The sequence below is a fragment of the Pezoporus occidentalis genome, unplaced genomic scaffold (assembly GCF_034315485.1).
Source record: "Pezoporus occidentalis ecotype Australia unplaced genomic scaffold, CSIRO_AGI_Poc_V1 ctg22, whole genome shotgun sequence".
Lineage (NCBI taxonomy): Eukaryota > Metazoa > Chordata > Aves > Psittaciformes > Psittacidae > Pezoporus > Pezoporus occidentalis.
Genome location: NW_026914072.1, coordinates 1,376,849 through 1,404,252, shown reverse-complemented (window position 1 = coordinate 1,404,252; position 27,404 = coordinate 1,376,849). Strand labels below are relative to the sequence as shown.

The following is a 27,404-nucleotide window of genomic DNA, read 5'->3' as shown; positions in this document are numbered from 1 at the left end:
GCGCTGCGGAGCCGGCGGAAGGCTGCGGAGCTAGGTTGGCGCTGCGGGGCCGCCCGCTCCCGCTCAGCCCCGCCCCACCTCCGAGAGCCAGCCCGCACTGCTGAGGGGCAGCGGCGGGAGCGGCGCCATAGGGATGCTGCGGGGAGCGGGGCTGCGATGGCTGCTGCTGGCGGCTGTGCTGGGGGAAATATGCTGCGCCGCGGCGGGGGGCAGCGGCCGGCGGCGGGCGGCCAGCCTGGGCGAGATGCTGCGGGAGGTGGAGGCGCTGATGGAGGACACGCAGCACAAGCTGCGCAACGCGGTGCAAGAGGTGAGGCGGGGGCTGGGTGTGGGGGACCCTTCCTCCCTCAGCCCCCTGGGCAGGGCCGCACCGCACGTGCGGGCAGCGCAGCGGCGCGAGTCTCTCACTCATTCGTCTTCGACGGTCCCTGTGAGGAGCCGGCTCCCCGCGTCCCCTCAGCGCGGCCGGCTCCATGCGTGCCACAAAGGAAGCCTGCGTCCGGCCGTGCCCGCGCCCCCCTGTGAGGAGCCGCTGCCTGAGGAGGGCGAGAGCCGCGGTTCCCCCGCCCGGCGCTGCCGCCCTCCTCAGGCAGAGAGGCGGGAGGTGCGGGGCGCCGGAGTGGCCCCTGCTGCGGTGGAATTTCTCCCCTCAGTTCTTGACCTTATTCTGCTCCCCTGCAGGGTTTCCCACCCCGCTCCTCACATAGCCCGCGCACTCCTGCGCCCCTCGGCTGCTGCCCTGCAGTCCGGGGGTTCCCCTGTAAAGCCATCAGGGCAGATGGTGAGGCGAAGGTTAAGGCAAATAGCCCGCCTGGTTCAGAAAATGAGAAAACAGCAGTACGTGGCAAGGGGAGGACTGAAGTGAAGAGCTACTTTATTGTCCTTGTACAGAAGCAAGACAATAACAAGAGGTTATCCCAAACCAGGATCTGAAAGTGTAAGACAGTCCTGAAGACGCATGTGTAGAAGCGGCTTAGAATCATAGGATGGTGTGGGTTGGAAAGGACCTTAAGATCATATACAGGCAGGGATGATCTTTCCATTAGACCAGGTTGCTCAGGGGCCTTCTGTATCTTGATCTCAAATTGCCTACCCAGAATTGCAGAGGACCTGTTTCAAAGCCAGGAACTCAGCCTAGACCCCAAGCTATTGTCTTATATCCCCTTCCAAAGACCTTGTTCCTGCATTCCCCTTACTTCTGCACTTTTCCCCCCTTTGTGTTAAGAATCTTCCTTCCAAACTCTTTTCTCCTCTCATTCAAAATTTACATGGTCCAAAACCATCTTTTACTAACAATCCACTGGGAAAACAGACATTTGTTTACTATAATTAGATAATTTCTGAACTTTTACTGTCTTCTGGACAGTTACTGAAATCTGCCTCTGTCATTCCCTTTATTTAGACTGCAAACACATTGAGACAAACCATTCTTTTCATTCTTTTAGAAAGTATTCTTTACAATGCCCAAAACATGCTTGGTTAAAATAAAGATCTAGTCAAAATTTCTGCCTGTTTTATTCTTCTGTTTTCAGTTCTGGATTGAGGCATGGTCTGTACACAGCACAAAATGTGGGTTGTCTGGACTGCATCTTAGCAGATAAAAACTTTGCACACAAAAAGGTTGGCAGCTGTCATTTAAAATAAACAGACGTACCAGAAAGAGAAATTTTGTCTTGGGAAAAATCCTGTTGTTCAGCCTGGCTGAACTTGTGGCCTCCTAGCACAGCAGTTGCTAATAACAATGGGATGCAACTTACTCACAGTTTGTGTTGTTTACAATGCTTTTTTGCTGACCTTACTCTGTTTTCTGATTCAGAGAGCACTCCCTTTCTTGTTGAGCCTTCATCTGGCAAAGACTGTGGGAACTGAAGTGGAGAATGAAATTCTGGATGCATGCACCCTGATCTATAGGACTGCTTCTATTGACTTTGGGGGCTCTGGCTATGTCTCTGCCCTGCCAGAACATTTTCTTTTCTTTGTCAAATGGGAAAGTGTGTCTGAAGTGTTTAGTGGTTTTCTGGGGAAAACAGAAAGCTGGGCTCTTGACCGGCATCAACCTGTGCAGATACCAATTTGTCGCTAGTCTTTGCACACATTATCCTCACAGAGACTGACTTTAGCGTAAACAGTCCAGAGCTCAAGGATTTAGCTCATCATTGTTTTTCTAGTCCATTAAACAAGATGCTGCTGTCACTGTCTGAAACAGCTGAGGAAGCGTACCCATACAGGGGGATCTCTGCTAACAGCATCACATAATTAAACAGAGTGTTACTGAGGGCTGCACAAGAAGCACTGCTGGTTCTCTTTTGTGTAATAGTTGCTAATTTTCAGTTGGTTTATTTAAATTTGGCAGATGGAAGCTGAAGAGGAAGGAGCAAAAAAACTGTCAGAAGTAAACTTTGAAAACCTACCTCCCAACTACCATAATGAGTCAAACACGGAAACCAGAATTGGCAATAAAACTGTTCAGACTCATCAAGAGATTGACAAGGTATGAGAAAACATACATAGCAAAACATATATATAGCAGGCTGCTGGTTCTTACACACCTTTTCTTCAAAAGTAAATTTTTTTTTTGTGTTTTGGGAAGAAATAAAATAATTTGGAGCATATACTTTCCTGATCGTCATTACTTTGGGATTTTATTGTCTCTTATTTGCTTGACTAATCACTGTGTAGGGGCACATGTCATGAAAGGATAATGTGAAATAATCATTTTGAGAAAAGTTCCTTCTGAAAATAGAACACAGGTAGAGCTATTACATGGGTCATAAAAGAAAGACCATCTCCTACTCAGCTTCCTTACAGTGGCATTTTGAATAGATAAGAAGGTAGCCGTGTAATCTACTTTTTCCTCCAGATTAGGATTTTTATATGATTGACAGCAAAATGGAGCAAAAAAGGGAGCGGGTGAGTTAAGTATTGCACAATGTAGGACTGAGAGTAACAAAGGAGTAATAAAAATTGTAGTCTGATATTTTGTCCTTCTTCTGTCGCATCAGGTTACAGATAACAAAACTGGATCAACAATTTTTTCTGAGACAGTTATTACATCTATAAAAGATGGAGAAAATAAAAGAAATCATGTAAGTGGGCACATTTTTTCCTGTTGAAAATTAAACGAAATGCTTTATGTTCATCACTCAGAAGAGCATGATGTAGTTCACCTAGTGAAGTTTCTGAATGCTTTAAAACACACAAAACCGTTATGGGTAAGCAATCAAAAATGCTTTTTGTTTTTTAATTAATTTAATTTAGGCATATTACATTATGAATTGGAACTGGTATTTCAATGTTGTGGTTAACTGCAGTGCTTGATCTGAATATTCACTTTGTCTGTCAAATGTAAATGTTGTGCTCAAGTATCAAAGATAGTTACAGAGCCCTTCCCAGCATGAATAAACCTTTAGTATAACAGGTTTCCATATATGTTCTCTCTGTGCTCTTGGGTTTCCTAAAAAAATGCTTTCTGGACTTTTAACACTGGAAAATAAACTCCAAATTGTCTATCATGAGAAGTCTACGGAACAATATATGTCTGTAGTTGCTTTTCAGCCTAACCTAGTGATAGAAAACTGGTTGTGAAAAGTCACTTTGGGGATGGGTGGGAGAATAAATCCCCCTCCCCTCTGGAAATATGGTTGTTTAAGGATTCTCAAGGAATTTAAAAGATTAAGAATATTCTTTAGTTGAGTATATTTGCTAAACATCAGTAGTACCATGAGAAATTCAGCATGTACCACTACTTGGAACAACTGTTAGGTTTTCTTCAGTTATAGTCTTATCAAAATGGACTTTTTTAATGCTCTTGCTAAGACAGGAATTGCCAGTGTTCCCTCTCATAGCTGGCTTCAGTTGACTAATAGTTTGTGGTTTAATTTTCGTTTAACATGCCCTGGCTTTTTCTAGAGTAACTTTATCCAGTTCTTTCACTAAAGCAGCTATTTAACTATTTCATAAAACGTTTATTAAACAAAAAGTTATGGTGGTAGTTCCTATGTTTAATGCACGTAAAACCTGAAATTAGTGCATCTTTGCTGTTATCCTCTAAGTAAGCTTTTCCTCTTTCCGCTTGTATTTTTATACTGCTGTTAAATTTTGAAAGTGGCAAGTAGCAAAATAAGTTGCTAATGTTTGCTGTACTTATTTTTAACTATTTTGCCAAGCTTATAGATTAAGTGGTAAGTCAAGGTACACAGTAAATTGCAACTGTTCTAAGCTATAGCATGGTTTTATACAAAGTGTTAAGATATGCCACAATGCTTTTTAATAATGAGGTATGTGTAATGAAGGCAATTCAGATTTTTTTTTCAAGCAAATATGGTCATCATCGTCAAATGCAGTGTACAAAGGCAAACTTTCCAACCTTCTTAGCACTGGGACGCAACACTGGTGTTGTTTCATAGTGTATTTGGCTTGCTTTTTGTGTATAATCATTCTTCATAGCTGTAAAAAAATAGTTCTAAATTTTTCCAATGATTATGCAAAGTTCTTTATAAGCTTCATATATCAAAAAACAAAACTACATTTGTTAATGTTTGTTTCCCCTCTCATGCTCATTTTGAACTTTAAGTGCGCCCATGGTACAAACACCTAATTTAGAGGTTGCCAAGTTAGAGAAAAAGCTAAATGGGAAAATCAAACAGGAGACATATTTGGTTGTTATTTAAGGCAAGTGGGTAAACATATATATTAATTTGACCAAGAGGTGCCTAACAGAAGTAAATCGGAAAATACTCGAAAACCTTAAACATTAAAGGGGAATATGAATAATTTAGGGCACTACAAGGTTGAAGAACTATTTTAAGAGTAATGGCATGAAATTGAGAATTGGAAAATTTGGGTTATAGCAAGAAAAATATGCTGCCAAGGAGAGACCTGCCAAGTGGAAGGAAAATTTTGCCCAAATTAAAAAGAGCTATTGTTTAGATCTGTAAACTTAAGACAAAAATACTGGGGGAAAATGAGTTACATAAAACTTTGCACTGTCCCCTTAGGTCATTATTATATACATACATTTTCATACTTGAAGTGTCGTGTGATGTTGTGGGATGTCCCAGTCACTTTCCAGGCTGCAGGGCAGTGGATGGTGGAAGAGTAATTCTGCTTCTTTGCTGCTTATTTTAAACTTTAGCAACAAAGTAATAACATATATAGGTTTTGTATTCTCCAGGAATTTGCAAATACAAACCTTCTGAAATCTGGAGATCATCTCAGTGTGTCTCTAAATACAGTCAGTATATGCTGTTCTGTAATGCATCAGTGATTCATCCTGCTGTGCATTACAATGTAGCAAGAGGTCTGTATAATAGTAGCTATAAGTATTGACAGTCATTTGGAAAGGTATACTGACATTTTGTTATGAGGATAAAGAATTTGGTAGCAGAGGCTGTAGGGAGCCAGCCATTGGGAACAGGACCTCTGTTCTGATGCTATTCCTGTAGCCTTCAGATTGGTGTCTCTTGAGGAGGTTTTATTTTCAATCTGCCAATTAAAAGAAACAGGCACATGCTATCATACAAGCTCAACTTTTAATCTTGTAAGGAAACTGAAGGCTGAAAACTAAACCTGTTTCATAGGTTCATCTTATAAGCTTAGCTTATAAAAGTTAAAGAACCACAGCTCCTTCAGTTTAGGTTCAAAACTGGGTGGTAAATACAATTCATCAAACACCGAAGCAAACCACCTGCTCTGAAATGTAAACTCTGTATAATTTATTGCTGCAGTAATTAGTAATAACTGGAACTCTACAACCCTCAGTTCACATTTATTCTCTGAGCCAAATTATAAGACACTGAAATCACTGAAAGTTTTTCCAGTTACATTTTTGGGGTTTTGAGAAATGACACAAAAGCCTCACAGGTGAGCAAAGGTGTGTCTTGCGATAGGTCTGTGTTGCAATAGTAAATCCACATACTGGCTGGAATGAAATTTGGCACTGGAGAAGAACCTTCATGGCAAATAGGTTGTGTCTGCTTTGTAAATCACAGTGCCTGTGCCACCCCTGCAAACAGGTAGGAATACACATATCTATAGTGTATTTAGGTTTATACACATACATATAATTCAGATAGACTATTACAGAAACATAAGGCATAATCTTACACACACACTTTTCCCTCTCAGACAGTATTTCTTCTTGGCTTTGCATCACAAATGTATTCTCTTTAGACTGTATTCTTTCTTACTGAATGGCTCAGTTGTCAGTATTTTGATGGAAAGAAGACTGTCAGTATTTAAAGTCTCCAGAAGAGGAATTGTGCTGCTTGCCATTTCTGTTAATGCAATCCAGTTCTTCAGAGGCACTGCATGACTTGGAGATGCCTTTTACATTCTCTCACTAACATTCACTTTCTCAGATATCAGTGAGGACTGGCAGTCACCAGCATAGATGTCAGGCTTTAATCCAACAGTCTTGTGCCTTGAAAGAACCCGAATATAGGCAAGAGGTGGCTGGATATGCATGTTATGTCTGTGCAGGGTTTTACACCCATTTGCTCCTGAGTTTAATGCTCAGATACTCTATAGTTTACTTCTCTAGGGACACTGGTTAGCTTGCAAATTAACAGAGTTAATTTCCAGTAGTTCGCTCAAGTATAGAACGCAGATAAAAGTAACAGCACTCTTTATTACCATATGAAAATCATTATTTTTTCTAGTTTGTTGACTAGTCCTATTTCAATTGTGATACATGAGCCTAACCAATGAAAAGCAAGCATGAAAAATAAGAAGAAACAAAATTGGTACTGATAAGATTTACTGCACAAATGTTGGTTGCATTTCTATTCAGTTGCACTCAGAGTAGTATTTTATATAAGCCCTCTCTTCTAATCCAAAGCTAGTGTACTTAATTTTTTTTTCTTGTCTGTATTAATTTGGTAAATAAAAATAACAACATGTGTTTTTTAGCAAGTTTGTTTTTTTTTTCAGACAAGTACATCTTGTTGCTTCCAATTCTTTTTCTTGAAAGACCTCTTTAAAGATGCTAATATCTAGGGAGAGTATACCAGTATCATACGTTTTTTGTCTTTGGCACTATGAAGCACATTCATTTCTTTCACTTGTCTTTGATGGTAGAGGCTCTCAGGGACATGACTGTGCCTCCTCCTTAGTTACACAGTGCAGGTCAAATTTTCTTTGTGGGAGAGGAAGCAGAGGTGCCTTCAGTGGTTTCTGTGCAAGGTGCTCGCTCTTTCTCTGCAAAGGTGGGTGGGTGCCTGTGTGCACATACGCATTTGGCACCACCCTCTGCAAATACAGCAGCTGGTTAGGAGTTTCAAACACGCTCAGGTCCTTAGGAGATAGACTCCATGATACCAGGCCTTTATTTCCATGGTTAGAGGCTGCTGTTTGGATCCCTGCAGCTCTCGGCAGGGAGGACTGTGTCACTGTGGAACTGCTTTTACAAGCTGGCTTGGAGGGCTCTTTAAGTGACAGTCAGGTCACAGGTTTATCTGTAGAGATAGAATGGATAGTACCCCCATTATAATGGCCTTATTTAAAGCACTTTTCAGCCTTTATCTTCAGTCTCACAGTAAAATAGTAAGACGAAACAAAATAGTAGAAAATTAAACATTAATCTCTGGGGCTCCATTTCACCCTTTTCTAGAGCAAAATTTCTTTTCAATGGGTAAGCTGTAGTGCTTCATAACCAAGCTTCCAGTTCTCTGCAGAGATATCCAGAACTGCTGAAGTACCTGCTTGATTCCTATTTGAGCAACTTTTATATGATTTCACTAAGTATATTTGCAGCCACATATCCTGGAGTAGCTTTCTTTTGGGATTAATACTGCTCCAGGGAGAAGAGTTTTTACTAGTGCTGAAGAGAAAAGGAGCTTTGAAAATTGAGAAGGAAGCATTAATGGAATGGAAATAGCAATTTTTTTCATCATCATCACTGCAGGAGAACAGCTGGTGGTAGAAATTTGAATACGCAGCATCTTGGTGTTGATTTCTTCTCCCTTTGGCATGCTTGTTTCTCAAGGAGGACACTTATTTGGGCATCGCAGTCCTACATTTGGGTCCATTTCACCAAGCTGTGTGGTTCAGTTGATACCCTGGAGGAAAGGAATGCCATCCAGAGGGACCTTGACACGCTTGTGAGGTGGGCTGATGCCAACCTCATGAAGTTTAACCATGCCAAGTGCAAGGTCCTACGCCTGTGTCGGAGCAACCCCAGGCACAGCTACAGGTTGGACAAAGAAGAGATTCAGAGCAGCCCTGCAAAGAAGGACTTGGGGGTGCTGGTCGATGAGAAAATGAACATGAGTGTGGCTTGCAGCCCAGAAAGCCAACCATATCCTGGGCTGCATCAAAAGGAGCATGACCAGCAGGTCGAAGGAGGTGATCCTGCCCCTTTATTCTGCTCTTCTGAGACCTCACCTGGAGTATTGTGTACAGTTCTGGTGTCCTCAACATAAAAAGGACATGGAACTGTTGGCACAAGTCCAGAGAAGGTCCATGAGGATGATCAGGGGACTGGAGCACCTCCCGTATGAAGATAGGCTGAGAAAGTTGTGGCTGTTCAGCCTGGAGAAGAGAAGGCGGCGTGGAGACCTCATAGCAGCCTTCCAGTATCTGAAGGGGGCCTGTAGGGATGCTGGAGAGGGACTCTTCATTAGAGACTGTAGTAACAGGACAAGGGGTAACGGGTTAAAACTTAAACAGGGGAAGTTTAGACTGGATATAAGGAGGAAGTTCTTTCCTGTTAGGGTGGTGAGGCACTGGAATATGTTGCCCAGGGAGGTTGTGAATTCTCCATCGGTGGCAGTGTTCGAGACCAGGTTGGACGAGGCCTTGGGTGATACGGTTTAGTGTGAGGTGTCCCTGCCCATGGGTGTATTCCTAGGTTGAAATCGTGGTGTCTGTCTAGCAAAAAATCCCATGATATCTAAATCTGGTAGGTTTTGTAAACGTAATAATTTAATTCTTTAGCACTCTTAGTTTGCTTTCGTTAGCTGTCCAGACTGCTCTGTCGACATCGCTTGTTACATGAACCTTGTATTGACTAGTACAGTTCTTCTTGACTAGTACAGTTCTTCTTGACTAGTACAGTTCTTCTTGATTAGTACATTTCTTAGTCTTTGGGTAATTCTCAGCGTAGGAGTAGATAAAGCAAACTGCACTTCCTAGTTAATGCTCCAGGAGAGAATTAAGAGATCTGAATAAGCTGTGTCACTGGCTTTCAAGTTTATAAAAAACAGAGTAACTCAAATAGATTATTACAGTTATAATATAGGCTAAAGCTTTCTGAAAAAAAAAAGCAAAAAAGCATGAGTAGCTTACAATGGCAGCCTGTTAAAAAAACTAAACCAGTTTCACTGGCCTTTTGTAAGCGGAATACCTGCATGCACTCTCTTTTGTCACATACAATGGATAGTTTTTAAGTAGTACATCTCAAGTGTTTGCAAGTCATAGCTTGATTTTAAACCAAAACCCCTCCTGTAGGCTGAGTCCCAATCCACGTAAATTCCTGCAGGAAAGCTAATAGGTATTTCTTTTAAATCTTACCCTGCATGAAAACCTACTGCTTTTTACCAGCAAATCCAACTCGTTTCAGTCTTTTGCACAACTTCTTCCAGGCAGTATGATGTGTGCATTGCCCTTCTGATGTTTTAAGTTTGCTAACCTCTCTGATGCTAGCAATCTGCTTTGTTGACCTCATCAGAAGTGACATACCCTTTTTGGATGAGAGGTGTGATGGAGTGTGTGCATACCTCTGAGCATAACTCCATAAGCAGCAAATACTTCTTAATGATGCAAAAGCTATTAAGAGGTTTAATTTAGCTCATGGATGATAGGATGGACTTATTGTCCATCACAGTGTATCTCTAAACCCCACCTTTTTACCAGTGATCTGATGTTAACTGGACTATAGTTAAAAAAATGTGAATGTTAGCCTGAATGAATGCAAAGATCTGTCATAAGCAGTTTGAAAAACGTGTCACTCTGATTCTGCATGCAGAAACTTCTCCGAGGAAGAAGGTGGGAAACCTCTGTAATTGCCAGCTGAGATGTGTCATTCAGCTCAGTGTCCACACTCTTATTTACTGAACTTAGCCCACTCTGAGTGGGCTTGTTACCTCAGAGGGAATGCTGTATAGAAAGTTATGGATCCACACAGAGAATCAGAAATGGATAGTGTGCACAAACAAAGATGTTTTGTAATACTATAGTGCTGCAATAGGCATGATGTGGAGAAAAGTGAGACTGCCATTTCCATGGACTCGGATATCATGCTTGGTGACCCTGAACAAAAAGCAGGTGTAAACAGCTGCTAGACCTTATCAGAGTGAAGAGAAGCAAGGTGCCTTTTGCTGAGAGGTGAGGCAAACCAGGCAGGTGTTTGGGCTGAAAACACAACCACCAAAGGTCAGAAAACACACATAATTATCTCTTTTATTTATTTTTTTCTCGAATAGTGGCCTGGATTTACAGGCAAATAACTGATGCAACATTAAAGGGATTACTCCTAATTAAAGGTATCAAATTGTGCTCTTGTTTGTGTCAGTGTGGGAGTCTGGAGTCAGTCAAATAAGTTTAGTAAATTTATTTTGCTAGTGACAAAAAAAAATAAAATTTAAAGAGTGACTAGGATTTCCTTCATATTTCCCATTAGTCTAGCTTAGTGTAAGGTTTTTTTCTGTCAAGTTAGGCAAACAAAACTGTGTAGTACTAATAGATACCATGAAAGTCACACTTTTCATTAGTAATTCAGGTCTATGCCTGTGTTTAAAATGGTTTTAAAATTTGCCAGATCCTCATGTGCTGTCATATGGTATATCTATTCCAGTTAGACTCCAAAGAAAAAGAGTAATTTTACAGAAAAGCAGGATGGCTAAAGAACTGCCTCATTAGTTTTACCTGTCTGGACTCTTACCCCTGAGTAATTAAGTATTGAAGAAAGATTTTTCTCAGAATAGAGTTCTCCTCACCAAAATAAACTATTACCATAACACAGTAACAGTGCCTATAATTGATTCAGTGTTTAGGTGTTGGTTTGTAAAAACACAGCAGCAAACCAGTTAAGTTCTCCAGAAGGGTCCAAAACAGACTTTCTCTTAGAGAGTCAGTGCCCACCCATTGCTTCATCAGTGTCTACCCAAGAGCCATACACCACTTTAAAGTTTCATCATTCTTGTTAGTTGTGGAAATAAATTCTGGCTTGCCTGAAACTTTTCATCTGTGGGGAGGTATGCATCATGTTCAGTTAATCTGCTGTTTCCTTGTTTGCATACTGGTTGTAAGAACTCTTCTGCAAACAAGCTCCCATAGCAAGGGAGCAGTGTAAATCAAAGAGCAGTTGTTTTACCTTTTCCCTGGCTTTAGTTTAGTCATCTCACACATACCATGCTGAGTTTCGGGAACCAAGGCTGTCCAAATGTCTTTTGCAGATCATGTTCGAGTTGTAGAGAGATAAAAAAACCAAATTACCATGAATGATTTTACTTTCTGCCTTTATTAGATCTACCTGTTAACCCTAAGAGAAATTAAATAGGTTTTTTTGTCTTAAGTTAGCAGATACAGTCAGGAGAGTGAATCTTTCATGTGGGCTGGTGACAATTCTGTGATCTGCTGATAACTGTTAAAAGATCATAGTATGGGCTGTCTTTAGACAGCACTGAAAACTGATCAGCAATGTTTTTCTTTCCTCTGGTCAGACCTATGTAACAAAATTAATCACACAAGAGGAAAAGCTTTAAGGCAAAAAGAGAAATTTTTTCCACTGGTTTTGATTACATGGTGTAATCCATTGGCTCCAGCAGCTGCTTATTTGAGATTTTAGCTGGGACCATGTTATCTAATTAAGTAATAAACAGTAGCAAAGGCTTTAGGAAATACAGGCTATAGTACTGGATGTAAAGCAGAAATGTTTTGTCTTTCTGGTTTTTATTTACACCTGTAGCAGAATGATTGAATTACAAAGGATACAGATGAATGGATTAAATCTGCAGCTGGTTTACATCAGTTTGTCATGGCTGGGAGGTTGGCCTAATAACACATAGAACCATATACGATGAGCCTAAGTCTTCTGTAACCTTTTCCTGGGCTGCAGGAGGGGTAGGTGCATCAATGTTAAAATGACTCTGGTTTTACACCAGTGTGTTGGATGAGACAGAATGTATGTGATCTGTGATTGCTTGGCCTTCTGTGCAGTTGTTTATGGTCAGGAAGACGTGTGAGATGCTACTAGTCCAGCTTGATGGTGTTTTTTACTACAATTTCCAAAGGTAAACCATGGAAATCAAAGGAAAGTGGTGAATTGAAGTTGTTTCTGTTCAGTTCCGTTTCATCAAAGATTTGGCAAATGTGAGGAAAAAAGCACTGTAGAATGGTGGCTTCAAATGTATTCCCTTGAGAAGTGCATTTCTGTGTCAGCTAAGTCTCACTTTGTCCTTTCTCCCATCTTAATTCAAAACCAGCATTCTGGCATCCTTTGCAGAGTGACTGTCTGCCTGGCCTTTTGAGAGGCTGAGTCACTTTGATAGTTACCACAAAGGAAAACCACACCAGTGAATGTATTAGTTTTCAAATTGTGGTTGTTCACCACTTCAGCTTACAGAAAGAAGCCCCCCTCCAACTTTTCTACCTGTCCTGATTCTTACCTTAACAAGAAGTGCACTTTTCCATTCCCGTTAGTAATATATCATAATACAGCAGAACTGGTAAAAAGATACGCAGGGTGGGGTGGGAATTTCATATTTGTTTACTTGTTACCCTGTCTGGAAATGACTCAGAGCCTGTTCTGTGGATTTATATCACATGAGGAGTTTCTCAAACGTGTTCCCTTAGAAAGCCCACTCATCCCAGAGGTAGGATGAAGCATCCTAAGGCATGTAGAGTGGCTGACATCATGGTGTCAGACACAGGGTGGTCTTTCCTTGTCCATGAATTGTCTTGGGCATCATACATGCTAAAAAGCTGTAATACATTCACATTCTTATGTCCTGTTTGGAAGGACATAAAGAGTATGCTGAAGACCTTTTTTTCGTTTCTTCTTCGTTGGAGTTTGTTTGTGAAATGAAATGGTTATTCATGAATTGTCATCATCTGTTGTTGATATCCTCTAGACACATGATTTCAGGCAGAAAATCAAATTAAAGGAAAAAAAAATTAAAAGGCTCTATTGTAATCCCAACGAATGTCCCAAAGAGGAGGTCTGGAAGAAGCCTCAGAAAGTCAACATCTACCACACAGATGCCTACTCCATCTTCAGGCAGACATTCATTTCATGTGTACTCAAAATCCTCAAGCTGTGGAGGCAGTTTATTCCAATACTTTTCTGTGCTCACTCTAAAAACGATATTGCTCTAGTTTAAACCCCTTCTTCCATCTACAGCTCATGGAAAATATATTATTTCTTTCCTCTACAAACAGCAGTCTTTCACACTGTCAACTCTGCTATAGGCAAAATCCATTGAGGATGAATTCTTACCCATCTATTTCTGTTCTAGTATTATCTTTGGCTGACACCTTAGACACAGTAAATAAGTCTGCTAAAACTGTAAACTACCAAAAAAGCACAACATATAAGAATGAAGCATGGAAGATTCAAGGTTTGAAATAAATTCTGTGAGGGATTGGGCACAGGTTGGAATCTTACTAAGTGCACTGCTCTTAATTCAGTGATTAAGATTAGCAAGTAGCTATTAAGTACAGAAATCTTGTTTCAAACTGTTTTTCTTTCTGCACAGCTGTTTCACATCCTTGCTGTGTTCAGCTCCTCTGTGTTGTTTGCTTTCATAAATTTTCAAAATTTACATAGTTTGGTAGTGAATCATGGAAACTTTGTAGCTGCTAACCGTAGAGAGAAAAGACACCTGCATTAAACTCCAACCTCCAGGCACACCATTACATCAGAGCTGTATCTTGATAGGATTACTGACTACTTAGAAATAATGGTACTTCAGAGCGTCATAACACAGTTTTACAGTGCTTCCGTAACTATTACTGTATCTCAAGATATTTGGAATAAAACTCCTCTTTTAGACCACAAGGTTTTAGACTCATCTGGTTATCAAAGGTCAAAGAATTGTCCAATTAATACATCCACAGGTAGATGCGTTTCTCTAGTAAGACAATTAATTCCAAAACCATTAGGAAAACTTGGTTTATGAACATGTGTCAGTAATTTGACCTCATTTGAGAACCTCATACTATGTAAAAAAGCTTTTCTTAACAGGGAGCAATTAAACATGGAACACATGGATATTGGTTTTCAGTCTCAGATTGTCCAACTTCAGCATATTCCTTCTCTGTCTAGTTTCAGATATAGAAGATTATAGAGTCTCTGTGTGTTTAAAAACCAATGGACTGAGTGTGTAGCATAGCACCAAGTTTCCAGAAGGCCTGAGAATTTCTAGTATCCTACTCTGCCTGTGGTATACCTGACAAACAGGAGAAAAGAAGAGGAATTTCATGTTATAACCTGTCCTGCCTGCTCTAGGGCAAATGCATGGAATGAGACAAGACTTCTGCTGTTGCAGACAGGCACTGCAATATGTAGCCTTGTATATATTTATGTATATGTCTGTATACATCTATATATGTGTGTATGTATACATCTGCACAGACCTCTGCTCATTTCTTAGTTGAATAGGTCTTAGTTAACAGACTAAGTTAATTACCTGTCAGATTATAATTTGTGTTTTTTTTCTGCCAACTTTGAACAGTTTTTCTAGTGTGCCTCCTCTGACACCATTGCAGAACTGATTGAAATAAGCACTTTGTGTTGTTTCCCACCCAAGAGCATTTGCAGAGAGTGTAGTCTTGCCAGGATCAGATTGTTAGATTCTTACTGAGAAAAGAGAGGGTGAGAGAAGAAAATTAAGTGACTGCTTCTGCAGAGTGACCTGCCATGAAATTATTACATGACACACAGAGATATTGACCATGGATGAACAGTACATGATCTGATTGACAGAGCATCTGGGCATCATTTTTCTCATTATCCTGAGGCATTTGTCAGGAATCTTTTATTTTTTGGTTCTTTTGTGTGTAGTTTCTTCTTTCATTGATGTCTTGGTTTCTAGAAGCTGTGGATAATAGAACATTTTATCTGAGCTGTTTTGACCTGGAGCATTAACTGCATAAGAGTCTGATCAGTGACAGGATCACTGTATTTGTGATTAGAATAAGCAGATGGTGTAGAAAGGGATGGACTTCTTACACTGACTTTGGTGGGTGTGTGACTACAACATGCTTCAATTAATTCCCTAGGCTTTTTTAGAGCCTGTTAATGCTAATGTAGTTATGTTGCTTTTAGTACCTAAAGCCAAGCTCAAGTGCCTTCATGTAGACATATTTTGCATTCATTCATACTGCATCATGTGGAGAGACAGAAATAACATTCCTACAATTAAGATTTTTTCTGTTTCTTGACAGGGAAAAGGAAATGGGTGAGATTAGTTCTGTGAAGTTCAAGACAAAACTGAGGGAGTCACTTGAGTTTTCTTACTTATTAGTTTTGAGCTCAGAAGTCACATTCCTGTTGAACAGCCACACAAATAGCTGACTTTCCCACATAACACTAGGATATGACTAATACCATAGCTTGCAACTCGTATGCCTGCTCTTTTTAGTATGCCTTTTTTAACAGTAGTCCTTATTTTTAGTAGTGCTATGTACTTGGCAGGACAACAGTAAGAGATTTGCTCTGCTGCAAAGTATTACAGAGGTTTTGAGATATTTCAAGGCAACTTAATTCATATCTCATCAAGGCCAAGTGCGTTATGTGCCCAGTCTAGACGACTGAGAGATTAAAAAGTGGAACACTTGTGCAATTCAAACTGTGGTAGTAGTTTCCACAAAAAGCAATATTTCATTCTGTGTAAGTCTGCCATTTTTTAAATACATGTAGTACATGCGTGATACAAACCGGGTTTTATGCCCTTTTTCTTTACTACTCAGCAGTTTTTGCCATCTGCTACATTAAATGGAGAGCAGTCCAAGATGAAATGACTTGTAGAAATTAAAACAAGACCTAGAAAGGGATATGTAAACACAGAAGTAAATGTTAACTCTAAGAAGTGACGATTGCTAAGAAACGTCAGTTTAAAAGTGAGCAAGTGATTTTGCTAGAGCACTCCAGCTACAGCTGAAATTATCACTGCCTCACAGATACAGTTAGGTGAGCTCTGGAACTGTTTGGGAAGGATCTGCAGCTGCTACATATGGAGGTTAATGTGAGTTTTATTTGAGTTACAGGCTTTTGAAAAGGAAATTTTCTTAGAAGTTTTTAAGAAACATGTAAAGGGACTTCTTGTTCAGAGAAGCTTTTGAAGCGTAGTCATCCCAGTAGTCCTACCATACTTCACTATCACTAACATCAGTCACTTTTTTATTCTCAAGCATGAAGATTAACCATTCTTTAGGAAAGCAAAAAATAGCTTGGCATAATCGGCCAAAGACAGGAAAACTGGTGTTTCTGTCAGCAGTAATTGGTTTAGCAGTCTTATAATACAGTCGTCATGGAACCTTTTCCATGGAGTTTCAGGGTTTTGTTGGGTACTTTTTTCCCTGTTGGTTTTGGAACAGATTCAACCTCTGAATTGATTTTAAGTGTTGCACTACAGAGTACAATACTGTATAGTAAGAGCCCACAGGATGCTGAGTATGTACTTACAGGTACATAGCATGCTCTTCTCCATCCCGGTTTCTGTTGTTCACGGGTCCTAGTGTACCCATTAGTAAACAGGGAATCCTACTTTCACTTTGCATTATTCTTTAGCACTTCTCACACAGCATATTTATTTGCTGCTACATTGACTGGTATAACATCATAATGGATTTCAGAGAGATGTATACCATTGTAAGTGTAGCTAATTCTGTCTTTAAGCTATCTGCTCAACTTGTATGCTCTGCTGCATGTCAGAAGCCAGCATCTGCTCTCCTGCATGTCAGAAAACAGCAGCCCCAGTTTACAGTTGCTCCTGCAAAGACATAATGTTCTGAGAAATAACCTAATGTGCAGAGCTCCAGAAAAAAATGGATTGTTCAGGATCTATTGCAGCTCATGAAGATGTTTAGGTTTGCTCCTGGTCTGGCAACTGTTCTGTCTCAAGGTAGCCTGATTAGAACAGGTCTGTGGCTTGATTAAATAAATAAATATAAAGCTTAAAAAGAAAGAAAAGATAAACAGTCACACATCTGCATGTGTAAGCATTACCGAGTTCTGCATTGACTACAGATTATAATTCCTGGGTGAAGGAAGCTGGCGTGAAGTGTGGCACAAAATTTCACGAAGAGCACACGAAAGCAAGCTTTTTCCATGCCAGGAAAGAAAACTGTGAAAGGATTTTTCCCTCAACTGAAAAGCCTCATAAAACTGGAAGTCTGAACTGGTGGGACACAATTCAGTAAGAGGGGAAAAAGAACTTTCTTGGCAGGCAACTCATTAGTGCGGGAGAAGGCAGTGACTGGAGAATTACAACTTTGGTGTTAGGTGGTTTTATAGCTAGAGAGGGAGTTATTCCATGAGCTTAAAAACGATTGGGGCAAGATTTCTCCTTTGTGGAGAGGGCCAGTTGGAAAAACTGAGTACAGTGAGAGCTGCCTGTTTGCCTGAAAGTAGATGGAACAGGGATGAAACAGTATAGTTTATTCTGAGTATGGTTTATACAGAGGGATCCATAAAAGAAGCTGACAAAGCTGCAGACAGAAAATGGGCCAGAAAGAGCATGGCTGCTGAAGAGAAGCGGCTCACTGCTAACTTGGAACTAAAAAGCCTAGAACATACTATATAACACTGGGATATTGACCCACCTGATTATGTAGCAACACAAAAGCAAACAAGCAGAATATGCACTGTGCTGCAATAATGAAGTTTTAAAAGCATTCTGGTAATTCATAGCAGCCTAGACCTGGTGGTACTGTCTTAAAACAGCTGAAATGACTGCTTCTTCTTTATAAACATATAACCTGAATATTGTGTCACTGATTTGAAAATAATCAGGCCGCTGACTGTGTTTGGCTTCTGTTCTGTGTTCTGGGTAATCAAACTTTGAAAACATTTCAGGTAGCCAAAATGGGTAACTTAGACACTGCTCTTCATGCAGAGCAGCCGTGTCTCACACAGGGCAAGAAGCTTCCATAAGGTTTAATGTGGAGAAGATATGAAGACAGTATAGATGTCACACAGTGTAATCTTTTCCTCTTTCAGTGATAACAGTAATTTAAGAGCTTTACTTAAACTTCTTACTGACCTGGTCTTCAGTGCAGCTGAAGCACAAACCCCAACTGTGGTGGTGTGGAAGAAGTCAGCACTTCAGGGAGAAGTGATCTGAGAAAGTAGAAAGGGAAGATTAAAAGCTTAGTGGAAACTTTTTATAAAGGTTGCACAAATGACAGTTGATCTGCTGCAGCAAATGCGGTTAGTATCTGCCAAGGAGCAGTCAAGTGATCTCTTCAGAGAATTCACGAATTTCTGGTATAATTCCTTCTTTTTTAATTGACCAATAGCAAAAAGACAGCATCAACCTTATGGTGGTACAAACCAGTGATGGAGTACAAGTGACTCAGAACAGTGCTATGATTTATTCTTCTGTTGACTAGATCGTTTGCAGCCTAGAGAAAACACTTTTTAGAGAACAGGTTTAATCACATATTTCAAGAGATAACCATTAGATGCGTTCACACCACCCCTTGCTGTGAGCCAGACGCATCAGGGATGTGCAAATGTATACACTTATTCTCTGTATTATCCTCACTGCCATGCCTGCGAAATCCTGACCAGTTTGTTCACCCTGTGCAGCATGAATAAAAGATGAGCCATCTACCATGGTGCTTGTGGGACCTCTGGGTGAAGAAACTTCAGTCCGAGTTTGTGATTCTGACAGGATCTCAGGTGTCACTCTCACATGAATATTTTTGTTAGAGCCATGAAAGGATTCCAGGTTTGAAAAGCTAAATATGTGCTCAAAGACCTTGCGAAGCTGAGGCCTGCCCTGGTGTCATGGACATGGGACAAAGGCTGATACACTAAGGAGAACTGTGGGCCTTCTTTTTTCCCCTAGGATGCATCTGGCTCTCCAGCACTTGTCAATCTTAGTGTTCAAACCTGTCTGGTGAGCACTCATGCAGCAAACAAGGAGGGAGGAAACAGTGAGTTTGTTACATGCACCTCAAGGGCATGCAATGCAGAAATACCATGTTCTTCGACAGTCCAGAACATTACTAAGTGAACATTAACTCCATCGGCAGCAGGATGATGCCAGAGGAATGATGTCAACAGAGAATCTCCTCCTGCATATTTTGCGATATCCAAATTATATTTAAAAAGGATTTAAAATTTACATGTGTTGGTATTTAGACATTTGCAGCTGTGATCTCCCAGGTAATGGGCTATGATGATAGGTACACGAGAGACATACCATCAGCCAAGGAAAGGAAATCTAATGGTGTATGACCTCTAATGCTTTCCTGAGGTACTTGCTGTAAGGTAGTGCTGCAGTTACCATCAATTCCCAGGGACATTTAATGTTACCAGTCCTGTGGGAAGCAGCACTGCATTTTTCAGCATAGAAGTTACTGCTCACAAAAAAATCGCACTGCAAATATTGCCCAAGAAAAACTTGTCTGCCACTTGCAAAGGGGAGCAGTTAAAAGGAAACACATTTCCCTTCTCCCTTAGGGTTGTCCTTACTGGCTTAGGGAAGCTAACCATGCTGCAGTGTTTCTGTGGTTGGCACTGACGTTGCTGGGGAAGAAGAGGGAGGACAGCATACAGCTACCTGGCCTGGGATCTAGAAAGCTGTTTCAAAATGGTCTCCCACGGAGCATAAAGATACTCTTGGCTGCTGCAGCTGCTGTAGCACATCCTCTTTCCTTTGGTCTTGGCCCCATCTGGAAAAAACAGCCAGCAAGTAATGAATCACAACTGTACTCTAATGCAATTTGAATAAATTTAATACAAATGTCTTCAGCCGCCCTCCTCTCCCAAGAGTGTGCAGAGCAAGATAATTTGTTTTCTTGAGGTTTTTGGTACTAATATTTATACCAGAAGTCAACCTATCCAGCAATCTGGGGCCACAGTATTTAGGTACACCATGGACATGGCATTGTGGTATTTCAGAGCTGTAGCTGTATGAAGAAACAAAGCAAGCTTCTTTTCTTGGTTCCTAAATAACAAATACAATTCCAGACCACCTGATATTTCAAGAGGTATGGATTTCTGTCACACAGTGGCAAATTACTTTCATCTTTTTCCTCAGGAGTGCATCATTGATGAAGACTGTGAAACAGGGAAATACTGCCAGTTCTCCACCTTTGAGTACAAATGTCAGCTCTGTAAAACCCAGCATACAGTAAGTCCTGAATGAGATGCGATTTTCTGTGGTCTTTAGAAACTCAATATAGAAGTTACTGTTAATGTCAGCAAGTCAAAATTAGTAGAAAAGAATATGGAAAGCTTTTTGCATGAGGTTAAAAATGGGTGTGTAGAGCAGATTGGGCTGGGTTGTCAGCTTTTTGGGGGGGAGGGTGTTTTGGTGTTCCTGTCTGTTAATACAACAACTAAGTTTTAAGGTTTCTGTTCTCACATGCTTCAAAACCTGCACTCTACTCCTCCTGACTCAAGCTTGACTTGTTAGGTGGCCTAAGTACAGTGTAAACTAACACACTGTAGGTTGCCGGTGAAACAGGCAAAGATGAAATGCTGTGCCAGCTCCTAAGGCTCAGCTGACAGTAGGTTTCCAGCTCATGGTTCACATAGAGTTGCAGCAGTGAGTGCTCTTCACTTGTACAGTGCTGTAGCGCAGTTGTCACCAGAAGTGATCCTCTCACATGGGTCATTTACATTGTTTGAACCTCTGAACATCAGGAAGCAGTAAATTCCTGTCTTTTGAGCTAAATGTTCTTGGTAGTAGCTATGGTTAGGTTACCTCCCGTGAGTCACAGGTACCTGAGAAGTTCAGGCTTTTTCTGTGGTGAAGATCCAGTTTAAGAGCAGTCTGTTGAAAAAGGGCTTTTATCTGACTGTCCCTTTTCATCTAAGTTCTGCTGACAGCTTCTTGTGAAACAAATTCATTCCTCAGAGCATTTACAGACAGTTAAGTCTACAAGCAAGCAAGCCTTGCTGTAGTCATGTAATCAATAGGATTATTATAATCTAAAAGCACCAGGCTGTTCCTGAAATGATTGAAATACTTCGTAACTTCAGGGAGCTCTATTGACTTCAGTGGACAGAATGCTTGCTTAAACACAAGTCCTGAGTATATGCTGAAGTGTCATTAAGAAAGCTTATTCTTCATATTTTAGAAAATGTTAAATGGATAATTTTTCATGTTAACATGGAATAGTGAAAAATCAACATTGGGGTGACCTAACACCTACCCCCCCCCTTCTTTTTGCAGCCGTCAGAAGAAGATGTGTAGGATAAAGAAAGTAAAAATTGGGTCCTAGCTACACTCCTGCTGTAAAGTGAGCTCAGACTGAAGGTGCTGGGACCAATTCCCTGACCTAGACCCCCCACAATTGCAAAACATTTTTAATTTTAACTAGCAGGTCTTACTCGTGCTAGTGTAGTCCCACTCCATGCCCTGTGTTCAGCACTTCCTGTGGGATCCACTGGGCAAGAAATTCTGATTTTGGATGGCTGCCCAGACAGGGCTTCACACAGACGGGAAACAGCTGTTAAAACGCTGACCTACTGTGAATCCAAGATGTTAATCAACCCACCTAAAAGAGAGAAACAAAGTGACACCCTGTTTGCATTAGGTTGGGTTATTAGGTGTTGTCCTGGGTTCAGCAGTAGCAGTCATTTTTCCCCTTCTTGGTAGCTGGTGTAGTGCAGTGTTTTGACTTTCAGCTCGGGAACAGAGCTGATAACAAGCGAAAGGACTTTGTGAGCATGCTCTGCCAGGGAGGAGGGGAGGCTGTGAGGAAGCAGAGACCCAGCCGGGAGGTATTCCATACCAAGCAGTCAGAGGAGGTAACAGTTAAGTGACAGGGTTGGAGGAGGTATGGGTCGGAGCTTGCTCGGGCTTGGGGGGTGAGTGATCGGTCAGCTGGTGCTGAGGTGTTGTATTCTCTTCCCTTGTTACTTCCTTTATCATTGTTATTATTGGTGGTAGCAGTAGTGATCTGTGTTATACCTTAGTTACTAAACTGTTCTTATCTCAACCTGTGGGAGTTGCATTCTTTTCGCTCCTCTCCGTCCCTCCGAGAGCAGGGGGAGGGCAAGAAAGGGGGGGAAGTGAGCGAATGAGTTACCTGACTGGGTTTAAACCACGACAGGTGTGTATAGTTGAAGCAGGGGGACAGTTATTGAAGCAGGGGGACAGTTACCATACACAGCTGGCTCTAGCTGGATTTGCACTTCTGATTATCAAAGATAATTTTTTCAGAGATTTTTTGTCAAAGATTCTTGCTTCCAGACGAGGCCTGGTTCTTCTTATAACTGAAGATGGATTTTAGTAAGGTTTTTTTTCTTTGCTCTTTGAAATCATCCTTCTGAGCAAACTGTAAATTCCTGACTGCATTTAACAATGAAAATCAAACAAAAAAATTAGTAATGTTTTCATTGACAGCATTTTATTTGTTAATTTCTGCTTCCCTTGATTGCAAAAGGCTGCCTTAAAATCCGTATTACAATTTAGGATGTCTGGCTGCTGATCCATTTTTATATAAATGCTAAAATAAGAATTCAGGTTTTGTAAGTACAATAGTATAGGAGGAATGCTGTTACTCTGCTGTGGAGTTTCCTGTCTGGCAACTAGTTCTATGTTTGCTTAAAGCTGAGAATCTAAAGCAGTTTGGTTTAAAAAGTGGGAACATGACACACATACATGTAAACCGCATATATGCGGTTGTCTTCAGGACCAGATCTAGTTGTATGCTTAGCTCTCTGTTGATATGTGCAATTACTGCTAGAGAGACAGTTTTGTCCTGTGCTTTTTCCATTTGCAAGCACTGCTCACGGGATGTTGAATGCTGTGGAGACCAGCTTTGCGTTTGGGGTGAGTGCAGGAAATCCATTTCAAAAGGAGAGAATGGCACCATTTGTGAGAACCAGCACGACTGCAACCCTGGAACATGCTGTGCTTTTCAGAAAGGTACAGAGGTTTGCTTTTTATCCTATTCATTTTATCATACAGGAGTTGGGATTATTTATATTTAGTTCAAGGGGCTAAATCACTACAGAATCAGCACGTCATTCTGCCTCGGCCTGTGAAGCACACCTTGGTAACTTCATTATAAAATTTCAATTGAATTAGGAGTGAGAAAAGTCTGACAGAGGTTCACAGTAGTCAAAGAAAAGCCTGTTGCACGCTAGAGATGACACCAGCATGAGAAGCTCAAAAATCTACTCTTTCTAAAGGAAAGTCTCACACATTTAAAAGTAGCAGAGCTCAGCATCAAATTTTCACCCCGTAGAACAAAAGTAAGAGAACGAAAAATGTACAAAAGAAATTAATGAGATTACTGAATGTGGCTTCTCCCTTCTCTCAGCAAGCAGATCATCAGAGTCACATTGCAGATACATTTCACACTGAGTTTTATGACAGCCTTCCAGGGCACCATGTTATGCAGTACTGACCAGACAGCCAAGATACATAGAGGAATTACATTCCAGATTATGTTGTCAGTCCACATGGAAATGTGAAACTTGATTTACAGAAGGTAGGACAGGAGGAGAAGGTATCAGGCCTGAAATCAGTCCCAAAAATCCTGTCTGGTCAGGGCTCAGCTTCTTCTACTCTTTTATACCCACTATTTCCTTGTAGTTTTTATCATAGTTCACCTTAGTTTTGCAGTGATAGGATACAATTCCAACCATCTTTCCACACAGGTAGCCATTTCTCTAGATGCTGTTTATCTGGCTCTGCTAGAGGAGGGTTACCCCAGCCCTGCATCAGGTTTCTGCCTAAAGCACTTACAGGTTTTGAACATTATGGTAGACCTTCAATGATAAATTCAATGTTTGGTGAGAACAGTTTTATTTTCACTTTATTAGATTTCTGCCTAAAGCATTTACAGGTTTTTCCAGCCTGTATCAGAGATTTCATTGTACTGTGATTCCAAAATGAGACAGAAAGGGCACTTTTAATAATGCCTGTTACTTTCACCACACAGTGCTTTGTATCTGCTTATGCTGCAGAGATGAGTAAATCACTAATATGCGTCCCACTGGTGGTAGTAGCACTAGGCTGTCTACTGTGAGGGTAGTACTGCTGCTGTAGCCTTGATTTCCTATGGGATCCGACCAAACTGTGTCTTCATGATGATTATTTCAACTGCATAAGACAATCACAGTGAGTGTAAGTTAGTGTTTGGCTTGAAATGAAATTTAGTGCAAACTGTAACTCAGGAACAAACAATACAATAGATAGGCATAGTGACTAGAGTTATGGAACACAACTGTTAAAACTTTAAATAGCAATGGATTTTTATTCTGTGCTTGTCTGATGTAGCAATGCTTTAGGGCTTTTCAGGTTAGGCCTTTATCATTAGAGTATTGCAAAAGTTTGTCATAAATATTGGAGTGTCTTTAGATGGATATTTTTTATATAAAACTGTAGTGAACTTCGGAGCATTCACTGCTGAAGATAATCTGTTTCAGCATTAGGAACTGGTAAGTCATATCCATTAAAGTACATGTCTGTGTACACACACACATATGTATTTTGACCAAGGCTGTTTATAAAACATAAATTCTTAACTCTTCACATATTTTATTCTGCCATACCACAAAATATGAGGTGAATGAAGCCAAGAGGAGGAAGGGAGCTTTGATAGGAACATCTGGAAGAGCTGGATTCAAGATCGACACTGTAAGTTGCTAGCATCAGGAAACACAAAAGGCATAACATTTTGTTACACAGGTTGAAATTGACACCTGTACAGAAACAAAGTTACCAAGTCCCCAATGCCATCAGCCAGCTTTGCCTATTGCAGAGTGACTACAACAAATTAAATACAGAGTAGTAGTTCTTGTAACCTCATTTAGTCTCTTAACGAGTGCTCTGTATTTGTACCACTGCAAAGAAATAAGAAAAATAAAGAGTTCCAAAACACTGATATTTCCCTATTCAGGTTTTAAGCCATCAATCCTATGTGTTGTAAACAACTAACTGTAATGTTAGTTTTGTTAGTTTTAGCATAGTCTTGCAGATCTCCAAGGGATGGGGTTGTGCAGTACTACTGTGTTGACAGCAGTCTCTTCCTGAAGCAGCAGAAGTTGATCTTGCTCATTAAACATAAATTTCCACTCTCTTACTCCCACCTAGTGGAAAGAACATTGTTATGGCTCCTTCATACGTAAAAGGACTTAAAAAGTGATCAAGTCTGTCTTTTTATATTGTGTATATAGACTTAAAGATCAGGTCATTTCAGTTTAGCAGAGAGTTAAGCATTTCTCTTAAAATTAATTTACTGTGGCATGCAGAAGTGATAAATGCCCCATCCCTGGCAGTGTTCAAGACCAGGCTGGACAGAGCCTTGGGTGCCAGTCTACTGTGAGGTGTCCCTGCCCATGGCAGGGGATTGCAACTAGATGATCTTAAGGTCCTTTCCAACCCTGGCTATTCTGTTTTTATGCAGATCTACTGTTTCCTGTGTGCACTCCATTACCTGAAGAAGGTGAGCCCTGCCACGATCCTTCAAACAGACTTCTCAATCTGATTACCTGGGAACTGGAACCCGATGGAGTACTTGAGCAGTGCCCATGTGCAAGTGGCTTGAGCTGCCAACCTCAGAGGTAAAGAGCAAAAGCGGACAAGCAAGCTGCTTGAATGTTTTGAGGGGGTCTCTTTCTGTGGTAAACAGATACAGAATTTGAAGATTCTTCCTCATTAGAAAATGTTCTGGCAGCTTTTCTCAAGGAGAACAGTTTTGATAGGGATAGAGAAACACAGAAATGAATTGGGGTGTGATTATAACTATCCAGCTACAGTCACAAAAATTACTTACCTCTTTAGGACTATCACAAACACAGAAATACTGTGCATACATGCACAAGACTCACATAGTCAGAAAGATAAAGCTGCTTCTGGGAGTTTCCATGGTGAATTTGAAGATTCAGATTTTTTTAAAGAGGCAGCCCATCTCTGCTTAAAATGGCCCTTGGCTAAATATTACTAGTGAGTGCTAAACACTGAAACCATGAGATTCTATCTTAGCGAATACAGGGTTAGCCTGCCCAAAATTGGACGTACTAAAGCTCATAGGAAGCAAAACATACAAGAATTAAATGCACACAAAATAAGCTCCAGGAACATCTTTAGCTCATTCACCCTTTGTTTCCAATGAAGGAGGGTGCTGCTTTAAGCAGCTACAAAAGGGGCCTAGACCTAGCAGTGGTCTCCTTGCCCTATCACAGGGACCTGCTAACAGCACAGAGACACAGCGGATACCATGATCAAGTTCTGCTCCTCACCTCCTATCAACAAATATAAAACATTCTTCAAACTTTCCTTTTACCAAACTTCCTACAACAGCGTGGGGTATTTGTTTGCAGGCAACCGAAGCCACTTTTCAAAACAAAGGCAGCAGCAAATTTAGCTATTACAGTATTCTGTTCAGAACCAAATACGTAATGCTCAACTCTACAGCTTGATAGAAAGCAGTATTTTTTTCAGCATTCCTTTAAAGCTGGAGTGTCATGTTTCTTAACTTGTGATGTGAACAGAAAGCCCTAGTCACCAGGAGCACTTGTAGGCAGAAGAGCCAGGTTGTGCTGAGGGCCACTGCCATCTTGTGTCCCAGCATCAAACATCTGTGCCTATTAGAACCTTTGTTCTAGCTCTGTATGTGGAAATCCCATCCTTAACCCTCCAGCTGTCAAGCATGTAAAAATCAGTCGTTTATCAAGTCAGCTATGGTAGACCGGACAGTATTGCACATTTAACATGCTTTCATGTGGGGAGGGAACGAAGAATTTTATTGAGGAATTAGCAAAAGAACATTAAAAGATGTAGTACATGACCAGATGTCTCTTTCCAACAGCCAGAGCACTACATCTGTGTGTGAACACTCTGCCAATGAAACCAGGGATAATGAAAAAGAAAAGCCCTTAATCATGGATGAGATGCCATTCCTCAGCTTGATACCCAGAGAGAGTCTTTCTGATTATGAAGAAAGCAGCATCATTCAGGAAGTGCGTAAAGAATTAGAAAGTCTGGAGGACAACGCAGGTTTGAAGCCTGAGCCTGACTCAGCTCGTGAGCTGTTCCTGGGAGATGAAATTTGAAAGTTCAAACACCAGACAGTTAGGTAGTTATTTCTAGAGATTTTTGTCTAGTGTCTTGCTTATATAAATCCTAAACACATACCACTGGATAGAAGTGTAATAAACAATGTCTTCAGTGAGCACCCTTTTCTGTGCACCAAACCTGCATGTTCAAATGCTTGTTGAATTCACTCAATCCCTGGACCAAGCCTGCTGTCAAAGACAAATAAGAACTATA

The 27,404-nt window shown here is 40.7% G+C and overlaps 1 protein-coding gene across 1 annotated transcript; it reads left to right on the top strand.

Annotated features, from left to right (window-relative positions):
* DKK3 (dickkopf WNT signaling pathway inhibitor 3) lies at positions 1-27,404 on the top strand. The gene is made up of 7 exons (XM_062620150.1): positions 1-310; positions 2,354-2,491; positions 3,003-3,086; positions 20,211-20,303; positions 22,907-23,051; positions 25,540-25,696; positions 26,944-27,404. The coding sequence occupies exons 1-7, from the start codon at positions 134-136 to the stop codon at positions 27,185-27,187; spliced, it is 1,038 nt and encodes a 345-aa protein (XP_062476134.1). The 5' UTR covers positions 1-133; the 3' UTR covers positions 27,188-27,404.

Excerpts from the sequence above, each read along its gene's own strand:
- DKK3 (XM_062620150.1), top strand. The coding sequence starts at position 134 with ATGCTGCGGGGAGCGGGGCTGCGATGGCTGCTGCTGGCGGCTGTGCTG. Across the intron at positions 20,304-22,906 it reads TCTGTAAAACCCAGCATACA|CACTGCTCACGGGATGTTGA; the intron begins GTAAGTCCTGAA and ends TCCATTTGCAAG. Across the intron at positions 23,052-25,539 it reads ATGCTGTGCTTTTCAGAAAG|ATCTACTGTTTCCTGTGTGC; the intron begins GTACAGAGGTTT and ends GTTTTTATGCAG.